Source organism: Eschrichtius robustus, chromosome 14 (genome assembly GCF_028021215.1).
Source record: "Eschrichtius robustus isolate mEscRob2 chromosome 14, mEscRob2.pri, whole genome shotgun sequence".
Classification (NCBI taxonomy): Eukaryota; Metazoa; Chordata; class Mammalia; order Artiodactyla; family Eschrichtiidae; genus Eschrichtius; species Eschrichtius robustus.
The window spans coordinates 7,242,466-7,260,023 of record NC_090837.1 but is presented as its reverse complement, the minus strand read 5'-3'; the positions used below and the strand labels follow the sequence as shown (position 1 = coordinate 7,260,023).

Below are 17,558 nucleotides of genomic sequence, written 5' to 3'. Positions count from 1 at the left end.
GCGCATACACTCACACATGCACGCACCTGAGTCCTCGCACACGTACACAGGCACTCCCCACAGCACTGCCTCGCCCTCGGGGCACAAACCCTCTCTAAGGCACAAAGACGTGATATATCTCCATGGCCAGAGACACTGAGTCCCCTTCAGGAAAACAACAGACCCTGGTTGAGGCCACAGATGGAGTCAGAGCAGGGACATGCCATTCCTCACTCTTTAAAGGAGCTCCTGGAATGTGGCCCAGATTCTGGAATGAAAACAGCGACCATTTCCCGGATGCTTTCCAAGCTCCCGCCTCTTACAGTAGCTTCGTTTATCAGCAGTTGTGCTAAGCGCTTGGCATGCGCTTTCTCATATAGTTACTGCAATGAGCCCTTGAGAAGAGTGCAGTACTATCATCACCCCCAAGGCACAGATGGGAAGGTGGAGGCTCAGAGAGGCCGAGTGACCCGTCCAAGGTTACGCAGTTACCAAACAGCAGAGCCAGGACGAACTCAGACCTGTTGGATTCCAGGGCCTGCTCGCCCGAAGCAGTGAGCGCCTCAAGGAAAACACCTCGGGACAAGGTAGGTGCTGATAAGTAGTTATTGAGCAAGTACAGAGACTGTAGTCCTAACCCTGTGGCCAACTTTCTCTCATCCTGGACAAGTTGCTTCTTGTGTCTGGTCTCAGTTTCTAAAACTATAAGTGGGGATGGGGCTACCTGTCTGCCCAAGCCCCAGTGTAGTGGGTTAAAGGCCTGCCCCCGCAAATCCATGTCTACCTAGAATCTCAAACTGTGACCTTATCTGGAAATAGGGTCTTTTCAGATGTATTGATAATTAGTTATGATGAGGTCATCTTAACTTAGATGGATTAGACAATTTAGGGTGGGCCCTAAATCCAATGAGAAGAGATCATTATAAGAAGAGAAAACGGAGACACAGACACACACAGAGGGCAGGCAGCCATGTGACAACACAGGCAGAGACTGGAGTGAAACAGCTTTAAACCAAGGAATGCCAAGGATTGCCGGCCACCACCAGAAGCTGGGAGAGGCAAGGGAGGATTCCCCCCAGCCTCCCAGAGCCTTCAGAGGGAGCACGGCCCGCTAACACCTTGATTTTGGACTTCTGTCCTCCAGAACTTTGAGAGAATAAATTTCTGTTGCTTTAAGCCATCCAGTTTGTGGTGCTTTGTTACGGCAGCCCCAGGGAATGAAACATCTGGGGTGCTGGGTGGCTCGGTGAGAAGAGGACGTGCAGGTCAGAGGGGTCAGGGCACACAGAGTCTCTGAGGGCTGAGGTGGGGTGCCCGGCCTGCCAGGGATCCGAGGGCAGAGAAGGCACAGGGAAGGCCAGAGAGGGAGCAGGGGCGGGGTGGGTGCCTCCCACCTGGCCTCACTGGGGCTGCACAGACCCCAGGCCCCAGAGATGCGGGAGGGGAGAAGAGGAGGAGGGGAGGGTCCTGCTCACATCAGAAGCCACTGCCCATCTCTGCCAACCACTCCCGCAAGCAAGCGATGCTGTGGTGCCTCCCCGGAGACTGCGGGCTTGACCTACCCTACGCTGCCCGCACAGGCCGGGTGAAGGCCCCTCCCCCCACCTCTTCTCCCCTCCCCCCTCCTCTTCTCCCCTCCCCCATCCCTGGGGCCTGGGGTCTGCAAGGGAGGAGCCTGAGCCACCAGGGGCCTGGTGCAGAAAAAGCACCGGATGAAGGGGGTGGGGGGTAAAGGATTCAAAGTCCAAGAAACCCCGGCCAATCAGGCGGCTCTCAGAGCTGTCCAGGGTCCTGGCTAAGCCGCTTCTGATCTCTCCCTCCGATTGCTGGGCACCTCCTAGGATGGAAGGCTCTCTCCCAGCCAGACCAATTTTTCTTTTTTTCTTTCTTTCTTTCCTTCCTTCCTTTTTTTTTTTAACCTTGAACAACATGTATATTGAGTGCTGGTCAGGCAGGTATGAGGCAGTTTGATACATGAGCCCATCTTGTTCACAACCTCAGGGAGGAGGTGGCCTGTTTAGAAGGCCAGCCTCTTCCTAGCTGCCACCCCAGCTGGTAAGTGGGATCAGCGGGCAATGACCTAAGGAATTGCTCTTCTTTCCAGAAAAACGAAGCTGCCTTCCTTGATGGACCATCCATCTCGTAAGGCCCAGCTCGGAATGGAGGCCCTCCTGGGGCACTGGGCTCCCCGCCTCCTAGCCCCACTGCTCTGGCCTCTACTCAGGGGGCTGCATACACGTCCGTCTCCCCGCAGGCAATCCTGGAGCGCAGAAAGCACCTTTTATTCGTCTCTGTAGCCCAGCCCTTTCCCAGGCCGGGCACAGAAAAGTCTGGTGAATTTCACTTAGTTTTTAACCAGCATTATTGAGGTAGGATTGACAGACAATAAGCCATCTATTTGTAAAGGTACAGCCGGCGAGCTGTGATGTACGTTCACACCCATGAAACTGTCACACAGTGGAGATAATGGGCTTGTCCATCACCTCCACGGTGGATGGAGCCCCCCCGAAACCATGGAGCCAGAGGCGGGTAAGACAAATGCCAGGGCGGGAGCAGAGCAGGCTGGCCTCGAGCGGCACACAGTGTCAGTGGGGCTGTAGGAGGCATCACCTGGGAGGCTGGGAAGGTTTCACATTAATTGGAGGCATAGGATAGATGTTGAAAAAAGCACCTTAAAACAGGGGGTGCAGATGGCAGGTGTCTGAGGAGCCCTGAGTCAGAGGTGTCTACATACTCGAAAAAGCTTGGGATAAACTGGAAGCTAAAAGTCAGCCTCCTGGGATCTTGACGCTCCCAGCCCCCTAGCAGAGCTGAGGACCATCTGCTGTGGTCCAGGGTCAGGGTCCAGGGCTCCCCTGGCTCGGGGAGGAACGAAGAAGCCACAGGACAAACAGTGCCTTTGGCAGATCAGCCTGGTTCTTGAACAGGCTGAGAGATTTCCAGAGTGCCTGGCGCTGGGGGGCTGATGCCAGTCTCACCTCTCCCCACTCTCGAGGAATAATTACTGGGTAAGTGGTTCAAGAGGGAATTGAGTGGCGCTTCTGAAGCAGCGTGGAGCAAACAGCCCCCCAGAGAGGCTGAGCTGGCCTTCTGTTCTCTTCCCAGCCAAGCTTCCCACGCTGAGGGCCGGGTCAGACTCGGGATGAAGGTGCAGGCCCTGCCGGGCTCTCCCTGCCCTGATGGCCCCGTGTGACGCTTGCGCAGCCAGGGGCTGCACCGAGGAGTCCGTGTACCCAGAAAAGCCAGAGCCAGGCTGGGAGCAGGTTCATAATCAGACCCCCAACTGGGAGGAAAGCTGCCAGGCCAGGCAAAGGGCTGGGGCACCGAGGATGAGCAAGAGGCTGGCAGAGAAGCTGGGATGGGGACCCCCACGGGGCAGGACCGCAGCCAGCACCCCAACGAGCAGGAGCTGTGGTCACACCTGGGCCATGAGGACCCGATCCTGGGTCTCCCTATCCTGGGTTCCAGGTTAGTCCGGCACTGAGTAGGGAGGCCAGCAACATCTGGGGTGTGGTGATCATCTCTGGTTTGTCACAGGCCTGGTCATCCTCAAAGTCATCTGTGACTCTGTAAATCAGCCAGTTAGCCTAAGGCATGAGGAAAGTGCGTACCTGGAGCTGGGAGGCAGGCTGTGTGCTCTTGGACAAGTCACTTAACTTCTCTGGGCCTTGCACCTTCCTGTCTGTCAAATGGATTGTCATGGACTGAACGTTTGTGTCCCTCGTCCCCCAAATTCATATGTCGAAGCCCCAACCTCCAATGGGATGACGCTAGGAGGTCAGGCCTTTGGGAGGTGATTAGGTCATGAAGGTGGAGCCCTCATAATAGAATTAGTGCCCTTATAAAGGAGGCCCCAGAGAGCTCCCTGGCTCCTTATGCCGTGTGAAGACACAGCGAGCAGGTGGCCGTCTGTAAGCCAGGAAGAGGGCCCTTACCAGACACTAAATCTGTCAGCACCTTGATCTCGGACTTCCCAGCCTCTAGAACTGTGAGAAATAAATGTCTATTGTTTAAGCCACCCAGTCTGTAGCATTTTGTTATACAGCCCAAGCTGACTAAACACAAGGATAACATCTGGATCAGTAAGAGGATGGGTGTTATATACAAAGAGTGTTAGTCTTGTCAGTGCTGTGAATACAGTGCTGGCGAGACAATCCAATGCCACAAACATCCACGGCGTGTTGCATGTGCCTGGCTTCGTGCTTGGAAGCCAGAGCTCCAGTGCAATTCAGACACTGACCAGAAGCCTACTGGGCAGATACTGCTGTGAAGGCCACAGTGCCACCCAACCCTCCACGCCGGTGCTGAGAGCTGCTGTGTGCCCGGCCTCACCACCCACCTGTATCATGTACAGCTGGGCAATGCGGTACTCCTCCACGGTCATTGGCAGAGGAATCCGATATTCCTTTATAATCATCTTGGAGTCCAAGCCTTCCCGTCAATGGGGGAACTGCGCGTTGGGACTTCTAGGCGAGGTTCCTTAAATAACCATGACAAAATTCACCAAGGACCCCTGAGAGAGAAAGAGAGGACAGGAGAGTCACTTTCTGCAAAAGCTGGTGGGTAAAGTAGCACAGGAAGGGCCTGGTCTAGACCAGGCTAGAGTTCTGGTCTCAAGTCAGCCATGAGCCCACTGTGTGACCCTGAGCCCACCGCGTGACCTTGAGCAAGTTCCCTCACCTCCCCAGCCTCTATTTTCCCTGTTTGCTAAGCAACTGCGTAGAGGACATGTATGAACTCTGATCAGCCACGAGGAAATAAAGGATTGTTATCCTGCTAGCGAGGGCCAGGCGATGGGAGGGCATTGCATCCCCTAAGAGTCAAGAGCATCGCGTTCTTGTTTTACGCAAAGTTCTAACAGCCTGCAGCCTCAGCTCCCCCGTGTTCTGGAGTAGCTGGAGGCTGGCACGGTGACGGCAGCAAGTGATGACGGCCGGCAAGAAGGCAGGACAGACAAAACTACGAAAAACAGACGTGAGAATTTAAAAAATCAGCAGTCTGGGACCATTCGGCGTCAGGGCAATCGGTTCTGCTCCTGTCACCGGGTGCAGATGGCAACACTGCTTCCTGGCAGGAGATCCCGAGTTATCAAAAGAGGTGACCTTAAGTCTAGCTTCAGTTCAATCCACCACCAACTGCTTATTGATACCTACTCTATTGCCGACATTGGGCTAGGTCTTGGAGGTAGAAGAGGAAAATAAGATAAATGGGTGGATTGCACGGCATGTGAATTATACCTCAATAAAGCTATTTAAAAAATATAAGCAAGCAATGTATTCACAGTAACCTGTATTTAAGATGACAATATATTTGATGAAGACTTGCACCTAAAGCAATCATATTTAAAAAAACAAAACAAAACTTAATGCTTGAAGGAGGCATACCCGCAGTGATCTGGAAAATGAAATCACCCATCATAATCTGTCCCCTAGATGATGGGGGCTTTGCTGTGGATATATCTGGTCACCCCCAGAGAGACTGGGTGCTGTTAACTGGAAGCCGCGTGAAGGTTTCCAAGACAGGCGGCGGCAGGATCAGGATAGTAGTTTAGAAGGACCACGCCGGGGGCAGCAGCCAGTGAGGATTCACAGGGGCTGGAGGCAGGATGCTGGCTAAGTGACAAAAGCGAGGGCCGACCGGGCGGGCAGCTTCCCCAGGGCACCGTGTGTACGAGGCCTGAGCGTCACCCAGGCCCTAACGCATTACTGGATAACTAACGAGATTGGGAAAAGCATGTACACCAGAACTCTTGGGACCTTCAGTACGTAAGGTGGAAAGAAATTCTTTAATAAACCACCTGAGGAGAGAGATGGAGGCTGGGGATGGCCCCCAAGTTATTAGCCTAAAGTGACCCCCATGTTGTTTCCTTCTTTACAGCAGGTAGGACTATTAGCCCCCCAAAACACCCAGCACCAAACTCAACTTCTCACTTACCCAACTGCTTGAAATACAGTCCAGATAAACATCTTTTTAGCCAGTTAGAGCTCATCTACTTTACATACTCCAGAAACTGCACCCGACATCTGCTAGGCACAGATGAGACAAACCTGAGTTCATAAAAGACCCCAAAGGGGGAGTTTTGTGACCCAGAGGCTCTCCATCGTGATTCTGAGCGATGTCACCTAGACACACGAGCCCCCTGTCTAACTCCCCCTCTCCCTTTCTGGGTGGTGGTCCCACATCACTGTATCTGGAAGGCCTCTTGCTGGGAGAAATTTTCCACCCTAGCAAACCTGTCCCAGCGCCATCCAGGAAAGCTTGTTACTGCCCCTCCTGGTCCTGTCTCTTCCGTGATCAACCCCGGACCGCTGAGCTTACCACAGAGGGGAGGACTCAACTCTCCAGAGGCCGTGCTCATGTGCAAACGTCACCCCTAACCTTCCTTGAAGGTGGGGGTCCAGCCAACAGCTAAGAGGGCACGTGGGTTCAGGGTCCGAGCTGAAATTGTCCAGGAGGACGAGAAAGCAGAGGCTGCAGGCTGTCTGGACTCGGCTCTGAGACCCACAGGTCCAAGCTCAAGTCTGGCTGGAAGCTGAGGCCGCAGGAGAGACGAGTGATGGTCCAGAGCCCCCAAGGCGCCACCTCCTTCCACAAGAGGGTGTGACACAAGACGCTGAGGGAATTCCCTGGCAGTCCAGTGGTTAGGACTCTGCGTTTTTCACTGCCGAGGGCACGGGTTCGATCCCTGGCGGGTAACTAGCAAGATCCCGCAAGCCTCGAGGCACAGCCAAAACAAGGAAACAAGACCCTGGGCTCAGCTGGGGCAGCAAGGCACCCAGGCTGACACCCCCAAGAGGGTAGGACAGGCACCCGATTTGGGAACCTCCTGACACAAACAAAGGAGACAGAACTGTATGCTTGCGAGAGGCTGGATGAAATGTGGACTGGAGACAGGAAAGGGAAAACCTAGGTTCGATAAGGGCCATGTTTCCAAAGCTTTTCCACATGGTTTTGTGGGCTCCTTCTGTGGCAAGGGATAATGCAATGACCCAGACTGAGCTTGGGCAAGTCCATGTCGTCATCTAAATTGCTAACAAAGAGGTCAGATGCAATCTCTATATGTTCTCGAGAAACTCTAAGCAATCTGCCCTTCTGGGCTCTTCACGGCTCCACGGTAAATGACCTGCCTCAGCTCGCCCACACATGTCAGACCAAATGTCCACTGGTTTGCCTCTTCCAGCCCAGCAGGCACCAGGGCAGGACGTGGGGCCGGACTATGCTTTTTCCTTAGAAGCCTCCATTTCCCCCCGACAGCCTCCACGTCCCCCCATCCTAACACCCGGATGGACTCTCAGAGCATGAGCCAGCACCCAGACACAGGCTTGGTTCTCGATTTCGGGGGCCCTGTGAACACGTGCCTGGAACACACACAGGATAACGTTCCTCTCCTCCCCAAGTCTCCGCTTTCTTCTCCCAAAGACGAGCTGCCCAGTGAGCTGTAATCCCACAGGGGGCGTCCACATCTCCACGTGCAGCCTGAGGGCACAGAGACAGGGAGGGGACACATACCCAGAGGTCCCTCAGCGGCTCCCACGTCCTGGGGGAGCTGGGCTCGCAGGCAAAGCTTAGGGCCGACCAAGGGCAATAACCCCACGACGGCCCCCGGAAGACAACACGCCGCTTAGGCTGCATTTCCATCTCCTGCTGCGCTAGAGGAAGACAGCTGTGCCTGTACCCAACAGGGGCCAAAGCGTGACAGAGGCAGGTATGTAGAAGGAAAGAACAAAATAAACGGTCCTGTCTAGTTACAGTTAAGTGCATGGTGACTAATGATAGGAGAGGACTCAGAACTCTAAGAGTGACACAGAACATGCAGCAGACACAGTGGAGCTCCCCGCCGGGATCCGAGGTCGCAACCTGACAGCGCGTTTCCCAGCCGGGTGATCCGTGCCCGCCGAGCCTCGGTCTCTCCATACGTCAAACGGGGATAATGCCACCCGCCATCCAGAGTCATCGCCAGTGTCACCGAGGTGAGTGCGGGTGAAGTGCTCACCTGCCAGGGGGTGTTCGTCTCTCAGTCCAGAGGGACTTGGGAAAGGCTTCACAGAACGTGGAGCTTTCAAACGGCGTGAGCTGGGTTTCCCAGGATCAGTGAGATTCTGTTCAGCAGAGCAGGTGGGAGGAGGGCGCTCTGGGGGAAGGAACAGCACGAACAAAGGCCCCGAGGCGGGAACGCGCCGCCCCATCGGAGCCGCCTCCCACTGGCGCACCCCCAGCGTCGCCACGCCACGTCCCTGGAGGATGGGGCCAGGGCGGCGGGGGCACGGAGGCCACCGGAGGCCACTCTCCACAGGGCGGGCTGTGCTCAAGGCTGAGATGAAGCTGCTGCCTGCAGCCAGGCATGACAGCCACACCCGCGCGCCCATGGAGTTCAGGGTCGGGTGGGGCGGGAGCAGGGTGACAAGAGACCATCACTTGCTTCGAGAAGGCTCTCTCCCAGGGGAGGACAGACAGACTCGCCAGACAGGGTGTAACCACAAGGCATAAGTTTCCCAACAAGCACTTCCACACAGAAGACAAGCCGTCTTTCCGAGCAGCCCTGGGGGAGGTCTGCGGTCACCCACACCCACCAGGGCTGCTCTCTGGGTCACTGTGACCCCCTTGGGTCACTCCCAGCAAGAGGGACAGTGCTCGGGAGAGGGACACTGGCCCCTCTGGGGGCTGTCTTTCAGGGAGATCACTCTGAAGGGGCCAACAGTCTCTTGTCTCATCAGATACTAGCATTTTATTTACTTAAGAAAGCCAGATCTGTTTCTTTCTACACCTATGCTAGTTAGTGCAGACAACTATCCTGACTTCCTGTTGAAGACAGAGGAGTAGGAGCACTTCCGTTCTCAAAACGACACAGAGCGACTAAAGAGAGAGAAAAGTCACCACGGCCGAGAAACGGGGAAATGGCTGCGTCCCCGAACCACAGGCCGTGAAGGATACCAGCCGGACACCACAAGGTCTGAGCTGGGAGGAAGCAACATGCTGACAGCTAACATGTGCCACCTCGGACCTCTGAACAAATATCACCTCCTGAAAGACATGGAACGATGGAGTCTAGGGCTGTGGATGTCCCCGGGGGAGGAGAGCCATCACCCTGTCTTCTGTTTTCTACTTTTTATTGCAGTACTACATACATCCAGGAACGTGCACATATCATAAGTACAGATATTTTCACAAACTGAACACACCCATACAGCCAGCACCCAGATCAAGAAACAGAAAGTTAATAACCCAGAAGCACCCTCCCCCAGGCACACCTCCCCAACCATGGATAACCATCTGACTTTTGCCTGTTTTGTACTTTGCACTAGGTTGAAGCCTACGAACTGCCGATATCCAACTGTCTTTGACCCACCGAATGAGCAGTTTCATATGGAATCATGCTGTAAGTGCACTTTTGATTCTGGCTGCTTTTGATCAACATCATGTTCCTGGGGTTCATCCAATTTGCTGCATGTAGTTGTAGAGGGCTCATTCTCACTGCTGTCTAATATTTCACTGGGTGAATAGTCTATAATTGATTTAACCATTCCATTGTTGATGGGCATTTGGGTAATTTCCAATTTGGGGCTGACGGGAATAGGGCTGCTGTGAACAGCTGAGTACACGCAGAGATGCAATTTTACATTATGGAATGGAAGGGGAGTGAGAGCCAACGGGAAAATCACACCAGTAAGCCATTTCTATGACAGAACCTAGTTCTCCAGGTAAAGGAATGAAGTGGGGCTTGGGAGGGAGAAGGGGCAGCGAGGGGCTGGTCATAATACAGAGAGTCAGAGACCTAAAGAGCTTTTCTGTGAACGATGATGACTGCATGAACCCCCAAACCTGAGAGAGCTGGAATCCCTGGGCATAGGATAAAAAACAGCTCTGGGAAGACAGTCTTCCAGACAATAAATAAGCCCAAAATGCAGCTGCAGGCTGCTCCAGATCACTCCTTGCATTTCCCACACGCTGTTATTTAGAAGGTAGCTAGAGAACAATAATCAGAAAGGAACTCACATGGGTCCTATGCATTAAGGGTGGGGGGCAAGTGAAGAACGTGCATCACAGGAGGAATCATCCACAGAAATGCAGAAAGACTTCAGAAAAAACAGTTCTCCATTGACTCAGAGAAATTACAGATATAATCTCTTAGAAACTGGTGGGGGCAGAGGAGTGGAAGGAAGGAAACATAGAAATTTAAAAAAAGAAATTATTGGATGACAGAAGAGATGAAAGTTGAAAGGCTGGTTAGCAGAGTTCAGGGAAAAATGGGAAAGAAAAATAAATACATCACAGATATTTTTTAAAAAGCCATACTATAAGCAATGAATAAAGGGGCAAAGCACAGTGTGAACAATTAGAGATGGTGGGCGGGCTTGAGGAACTCACACAAGATTAAATGAAGACTAATAAGACAAAATGACAGATATGGGAGGCAAAAGGAAATCCAACATATACATAATTAGTATGCTTCTCTGAGGAAATAGAATAATAGAATGGGGGTGGGGGAAGTATTCAAATATATAATGAAAAAAATTCCCTGAAATAAAAAAGACTTCACTCTGCAGATTAACTGCCATTCCGTAGTCCAGAAAAACCTGATGGTATAATGAACACCGAGACATCCTAAAAAAAGTTATTGAGCTTAAAGGATAAAGAAAGAATCATATAACTAGGGGACACGGGGAGGTGGGTTGAGGACAATCAGAACCCTCCTCAGCAACACAATTTCAGAAAACAGTGGAGCAATATCTATAGAGTTCTAAGAGAAAGAAATTGTAAACCAGAATTTTATACCCAGCTAAGTTGTCCTTTAAGCATAAAGTTAATAGACATTCTGAAACATGCATTTAGGAGCCTAGACATCTATAACGCCTTTTAAAAATTACCTGATGCTAAAATCCAACCAACCAAAAGATAAATAAAAGTAAGTTCATCAATGGAGGAATCCTGGTGAATACTGAGTTAATATTTTTGAAACCAAGGCAATTATGGTTATTGAATAGAATACAAAAACCTTGACAAGGTCCACAAATAATATAACTAACAAAAATTGAGAGTGGAAGAACAGAAGCATGGAATTTGATTCATTATGTAGGTTAAAAAACTAAGGAGGGATAAATAGTTGAAGCACAGGAATTTTTAGGGCAGTGGAACTATTCTGTATGATGCTACTATGGCGGATGTGTATCATTATACATTTGTCAAAACTCATAGAATGTACAACACAAAGAGTGACCCCTAATGTAAACTATGGGCTTTGGGTGATAACGATGTACCAATGTAGGGTCATCAGTTGTACTGTACCATCTGGAGGGGGATGTTGATAATAGGGGAGGCTGTGCTTGTGTGGGGGCAGGGAGTATATGGAGAATCTCTGTACCTTCCTCTCAATTTTGCTGTAAATTTAAAACTGCCCTAAAAAATAAATTTTATTACTTAAAAAAATTAATGACTCTAACCTTTTAAAAGTTTTTCTCTCAGAAAGTAGATTAGAGGTTACCAGGGAGAGAAGGGAATAGGGGGTCACTGTTGAATGCTTACGGAGTTTCAATTTCGGTGATAAAAAAATTTTGGAAATAGTAGTGGGAATAGTTGTACAATATTGTAAATGTACTAATGCCACACAATTGTACACTTAAAAATGGTTAAAATGGCAAATTTTGTGTTACAGATAAATATATATCACAATTTTAAAGATTAATGTAATAGGCCCAAAACCACTGAATTGTACACTTTAAATGTGAATTGTATGGTATGTGAATTATATCTAATAAAGCTGTTAAGTTTGTTTCCCTCTTTTCTCACCTTAACTTTAACCTGTTAGGAACTATTATCACTTATGATGAAGAAATGTTTTTCTGAAGTTTAACAATTCCCTTCTGTTTCATTTTAGATACGTGCAAGTAGGTGATTTATCTTTGGTTAAATTCAAGTAAAATTAAATTTGATTTTTTATTTTTAAAATGCATGTAGAGTACCACCCATTTTTTTAAAAAAAGTTATTACTACTCTGTACATATCTGTACAGAATCTGAAAAAATGCTCACTGGATGCTGGAGAGGGTTATCTCAGATCGATGGAATTTTGGGCAACTTTTACTTGCACTTTTCTCTATTACTCGATTTTTCACAAGGCAGCAGGAACAGAGTGTGAGCTGTATGTTTATAGCCAGTCAGAGAAGGGCAGTCTGCGTAGTTGTGAAAATGATGGACTTTGAGTCAGCCAGACCTTCTGCCACCTCCCAGCAGTGACCATGGGCAAGTTGCTTAATCTCTTTGATCTTTCATTTGATCTTCTACAAAATAGAGGTGAGAATAGCACCTACCCCGCTGGGCTGTCTTGTGGATTAAATGAGATAGTGCACATAAAACGCTTAGTCCAGTTCCAACCAACACTCAGTTAGCAATTAGGAGGTGCTGCTGTGCTGAGCAAGGTCTGGAAGACAGGTGCCTGGGGAAAAGGGCCTGTGGGCTTCCAGGCTGGGCTGCCAGGTGCAGGTACAGGTGCAGACACTACATGCCCTGGCATCAGGGAAAGACAGCCCAGCACCCAGGGCACCAACGTCCGAAGGACGAAAGGCCCCTTGGGAGGTCCTGGTTGGCTTTGCAGCCAGAATGCGGACCTGGTTAGGGCACAAGAGTCCCCTTGTTTTCTTCCCGGCTGAGTCTGAAGCCAGGGGGGCACAGGCAGCCACCAGCCCCCTAATGAGAGAAGGCAGTGTGACTTGGCGTCTGCCCGTCTCCTCACCCAGCAACTGAACCCTCAGACAATCTTATTACACCCACCCCGGCTGCCTGGGCTCACAAGACAGACACACATTTCATCTCCATCCCTGCTGGAGTCGTGATGGGTTAGACGGAATTATATTTTACTTCCTTCCACAGGGCAGCTTTTGGGGCTGGAATAATGAGAGGGAAGAAAGAAATAAAAAAGTCTGCAGAAGCCCTCGTGCACGGGAAGCCAGGCAAGGAGTCTGTGTGACCACCGCACACAAACCACTCTCCCATCTCTCTCCAAGGAGAATGGGGACGGACCCCCTAGAGGGTCTCAGGTATGGTATCTGTCTCTAAAAAAGCCTTGGGCTTCCAGAACCCATGTATTCACGACCCTAGAAAGGACCCCCAGCCCCCATGTTCATCGGTGTCTTTGAGGGAACAGAAGGGCCAGATGAAGTCAGAGTGGGGGCCACCTGGCATGGCGATCAGGGAGGCCACGGGGGGCGGGACCAGCCCCGGACAAGGTGCGCGGCCCAGGCTGCATCCTGCTGGGCCCGGAGCCCTGGCTTGGACGCTGGGCAGAGTAGGGGCGGGGAGAGGTGACCTGACTCCTCCTCGAGCAGCCTGTCCCACCAGAACCCACGTGGGAAGACAGAGAAAAGGGGCCTGCAGTTGACCAAGAGCATCTGATTCTGCCCAAGGACTCAAGGGCAGGACACCTCTCGGGGCCTCCCCAGCTGGGTCCCAAAGGTCTTCAGGGACCCCCCACCCCGGGGGGTCACCAGTGAAGACGGGGGTGATTATTAGGGTTTGGCTCAGAAGGGTGGGCAGGTAGGAAGGCAAGATGGCTGCTCTGAGTGGAGGCCACGGCGAGACACCCTGACTGGGAGGGAAAGCAAGAGAATTGAGTTTACAGAACCTAATCTGTTTTTCCGTGATGAGCCGGGGTTTGATGTCACAGATGGAATTTAGGAGTGAGGCTGTGCAGAGACAACAGAGGATGGAATCCATCCAAAGGCAATTCAGTTGCATTCTGGCCATTAGGTCTGGAAGCTCCTTCAAGCCAGGCCAGGGGAGCCTGCCTAATGTTTGCAATCATGGGGAAGGCAGCTGGCGGGGACGGGAGGGGCCCAGGCAGCCTCTGGGGTCTCCGGCACATTCGGAACATCCCATCTGGTTCCCCTGGGTCCCTCTCCTGCTGTCTCTAGAAAAGCCCCTTCTTCTGCTCTCTGCTTCCCAAACCTAGTGGCCCCCTATCAGGGACCAAAGTGGGTGACGTTAAAAGAACTTCATCTACCCCCATGTGGGCAGCTCCCCACGCCCAATACCTCCCCTCCTACCATCTGTCTCTAGGGAAGGCAGACTCCAGATGAATGGGAGGGGGGGCGTAGAGGGGAAAGGGGCAGCTCCTTGTGCCCCAGCTCGCCAGGCCTGGGGCGGGCAGGGGCGTAGGGAGTGTGTGTGTGACGTTAGCACTGATTAGCTGCCTGTCCCCTGGGGGTAAAAGCAGGAGCAGACACACCCCAATGAAAGTCTGAGCTGGAAGGGACAGGGGTGGGGGGCTGGAGGGCTTCCAATCCCTGCCCCCCCACAGTAGTCTCACTTTTATCTGTTAGACACTGGAATTCCGCCAAGGTTTCTTGGGAGGAAACAGTACAGGACCCCCGCCCCCTTCCAGTTCAACCCTCACTTTATAAATGGGGAGACTGACGCCTGGATTTCACAGGTGTGAAGAGCTGGAGGACACAGACCCCGTCCATGTCTTGTAACCTTATGAGAGGAGGACACGGCACCTCCCCCGCCAGCCTGAGCACTGAAAGGGTCCCCACGGAGCCCCAAAGCCCTGGGCACCCCTGCAGTCACTGACATCCCAGGAAAGGCCGGAAATCTCATGGTTGTTCACCCGCAGTGCCAACCTGGGGACGACTGCCAAGCCACTGAGGGATTCAGTCATCAGCCCCCGCGGGACAGGGCCCACCTGGGGGCAGCGCAGAGCGTGTAGCTCTCTGCAGGGCTGGGAATGCTGGGTGGCAGGGGTGGGACCCTTGGGAAATGCTTGAGGGTTATGTGGCATGCCATGTGTAACACCCCACTGAAACGGCAGCCAGGGGGCTTGGCAGGGAGGACCTCTTATCTCTATGGCGCAGAGAGCAAAGCGGGTCCCGAGAGGGCTGGCGCCCTCCTCAAGGACAGCCGCAAGCCAAGGGTGATCTTCGGCACCCCAGTTTCATGACTCCTACTCCCTCGCCGGGCCTGCCAGCTCCAACCCCGCTTGTCGGGGAAAAAAGGAGAGGAGATTTGCAGGTGAGGAAATGAGAACAGACCCAGATCCTCCAAGACCAGCACGAGGGGGCACCAGGCGGAACTCGCCACCACCCGCGCTCCGCGTTGCCCTTTGGGGACCCTGCTGGTCACTGCTGGTGAGGCCATCACCACGCTGGCCTCCAGGGCGCTGCTCTCCACAGTTAGCACTGAGTACAGCTCAAACGAGGCAGGGCCGTCCAAACAGAATGCCCCTGGATGCTTCGGGGTCAGAACGGAAGCACAGACCCAGAGGGACCTGGGCCTGACCGTCTGGTTCTGAGCCGTGGCTCGCACAGCGGTCACCTGGGGTTGGCTCAGAGGTTCTGGCTCCTGGTTGCCTTCCGTGGGTGCTACCACCGCAGCAACACTCGGGCCACTCCCCTATGTCAGCAGTACACGCATCTGCCCACCTAAGGTCTGCGTCTGGGCCTGTCAGGAGCACGCTGAAATGAGAGCCCCTTAGGGGAGAATGTCCCCCAGCTATTGGGGCAGAAGGAGGGAGAACCCACTCCTCCAGATGCTTGGAGGCAGGGAGCACCTCCAAGTTGGAGAGGGCTCTGGTTACGCTGGTGTTCAGCACACCATCCATCACGGGCAGGGGCTCTGCCACAGGCCGGGCCCCAGAGCATCTCCGCTCATTAATCCCCCGGGACATAGAGGCTTTGGGGCACCAGAGTTAATAAGAAAAGCCAGTAATAAGAGCCAGAGCGGAGATTTCCACCAAAACTGGGGATGATGCCTTGTGTGATGATGACGATGTTGGTACTGACGACAAAAAATACACATCGGGGACAATCACAGCTGCTGTGGACAATCACAGCTACTGGGGACAATCACAGCTACTGGGGCCAAGTGCTCACTTCTCGGGCCAGCCTGGCCTCCGGGTTTTGGTGGACACCTCGGTGGGCCCAGCCCCCCGGCAATCCCACCCCACTGATTCTACTCCTGCACTCCCCGACCCCGGCTATTTTAGACCTTCTCCCCGATCGTTCTTCTTTATTCCCTCAAATTCCCACCATGGGATCCACCAACCCACCTGCACCTACTGCTGCTGCTACAACAGGAAAATGTCTTGGCTCCCACGCGAGGTCAACCTCTCGAGCACTGAGTCGCATTCTTATCATTTAAGAAACTTCTCCTGATGGGCAGAAGACCTGAACAGACATTTTTCTAAAGAAGCCATACAGGTGGCCAACAGGCACATGAACAGATGCTCAACATCGCTAATCATCAGACAAATGCAAATCAAAACCACAAAGAGGTATCACCTCACGCCTGTCAGAACGGCTATCGTCAAAAAGGCCACAAATAACAAGTGTTGGAGAGAATGTGGAGAAAAGGGAACCCTCCTACACTGTTGATGGGAATGTAAATTGGTGCAGCCACTGTGGAAAACAGTATGGAGGTTCCTCAAAAAACTAAAAATAGAACTACCATACGACCCAGCAATCCCACTACTGGGTATATATCCGAAGAAAATGAAAACATTAATTCAAAAAGATACACGCACCCCAATGTTCACAGTAGCATTATTTACAATAGCCAAGATATGGACGCAACCTAAGTGTCCATCAACAGATGAATGGATAAAGAAGATGTGATACACACACACACACACACACACACAATAGAATACTACTCAGCTATAAAAAAAGAATGAAATTTTGCCATTTGCAACATCATGGATAGACTTGGACGGTATTATGCTTAGTGAAATAAGTCAGACAGAGAAAGACAAATACTGTTATGTTGTCACTTATATGTGGAATCTAAAAAATAAAATCAATGAATGAATACAACAAAACAGAAACACACTCACAGATACAAAGAACAAACTAGCGGTTACCAGTGGGGAGAGGGAAGTGGGGAGGGGCAAGATGGAGGTAGGAGATTAGAGGTATAAACTACTATACTTATTTATTTATAAGAGGTACAAACTACTATACTTATTTATTTATAAAATAAATAAGCTACAAGGATATATTGCACAGCACAGGGAATATAGCCAATATTTTATAATAACTTTAAATGGAGTATAATCAATAAAATATTGAATCACTATGTTGTACACCTGAAACCAATATCATGTTGTAAATCAACTACACTTTTTAATTGAATTTAATTTATTTATTTTTAATAAATTTATTATTTATTGGCTGCGTTGGGTCTTCGTTGCAGTGCGCGAGCTTTCTCTAGTTGTGGCGAGCGGGGGGGTCCTCTTTGTTGCGGTGCGTGGTCTTCTCATTGCGGTCGCTTCTCTTGTTGCAGAGCACAGGCTCTAGGTGCGCGGGCTTCAGTAGTTGTGGTTTGCGGGCTCTAGAGCGCAGGCTCAGTAGTTGTGGCGCATGGGCTTAGTTGCTCAGTGGCATGTGGGATCTTCCCGGACCAGAGCTCGAACCTGTGTCCCTTGCATTGGCAGGCGGACTCTTAACCACTGAGCCACCAGGGAAGCCTTTAATTTTAAATATAAACAAAAATCGGGACTTCCCTGGTGGACCAGTGGTTAAGACTCTGCGCTTCCAATGTAAGGGCATGGGTTCGATCCCTGGTCGGGGAACTAAGATCCTGCATGCCACGTGG

At 51.6% G+C, this 17,558-nt stretch overlaps 1 protein-coding gene across 5 annotated transcripts in view; it reads right to left on the bottom strand.

Annotated features, from left to right (window-relative positions):
* The window catches only part of PITPNM2 (phosphatidylinositol transfer protein membrane associated 2), a 143,317-nt gene that overhangs the window by 30,198 nt on the left and 95,561 nt on the right, over window positions 1–17,558 (bottom strand). For all 5 annotated transcript variants that reach the window (XM_068562489.1, XM_068562492.1, XM_068562493.1 and 2 more), the window contains exon 2: window positions 4,319–4,492. In XM_068562489.1, the coding sequence (XP_068418590.1) occupies window positions 4,319–4,396 (78 nt within the window). In that variant the 5' untranslated portion in view covers window positions 4,397–4,492. The remainder of the gene's footprint in view (window positions 1–4,318; window positions 4,493–17,558) is intronic.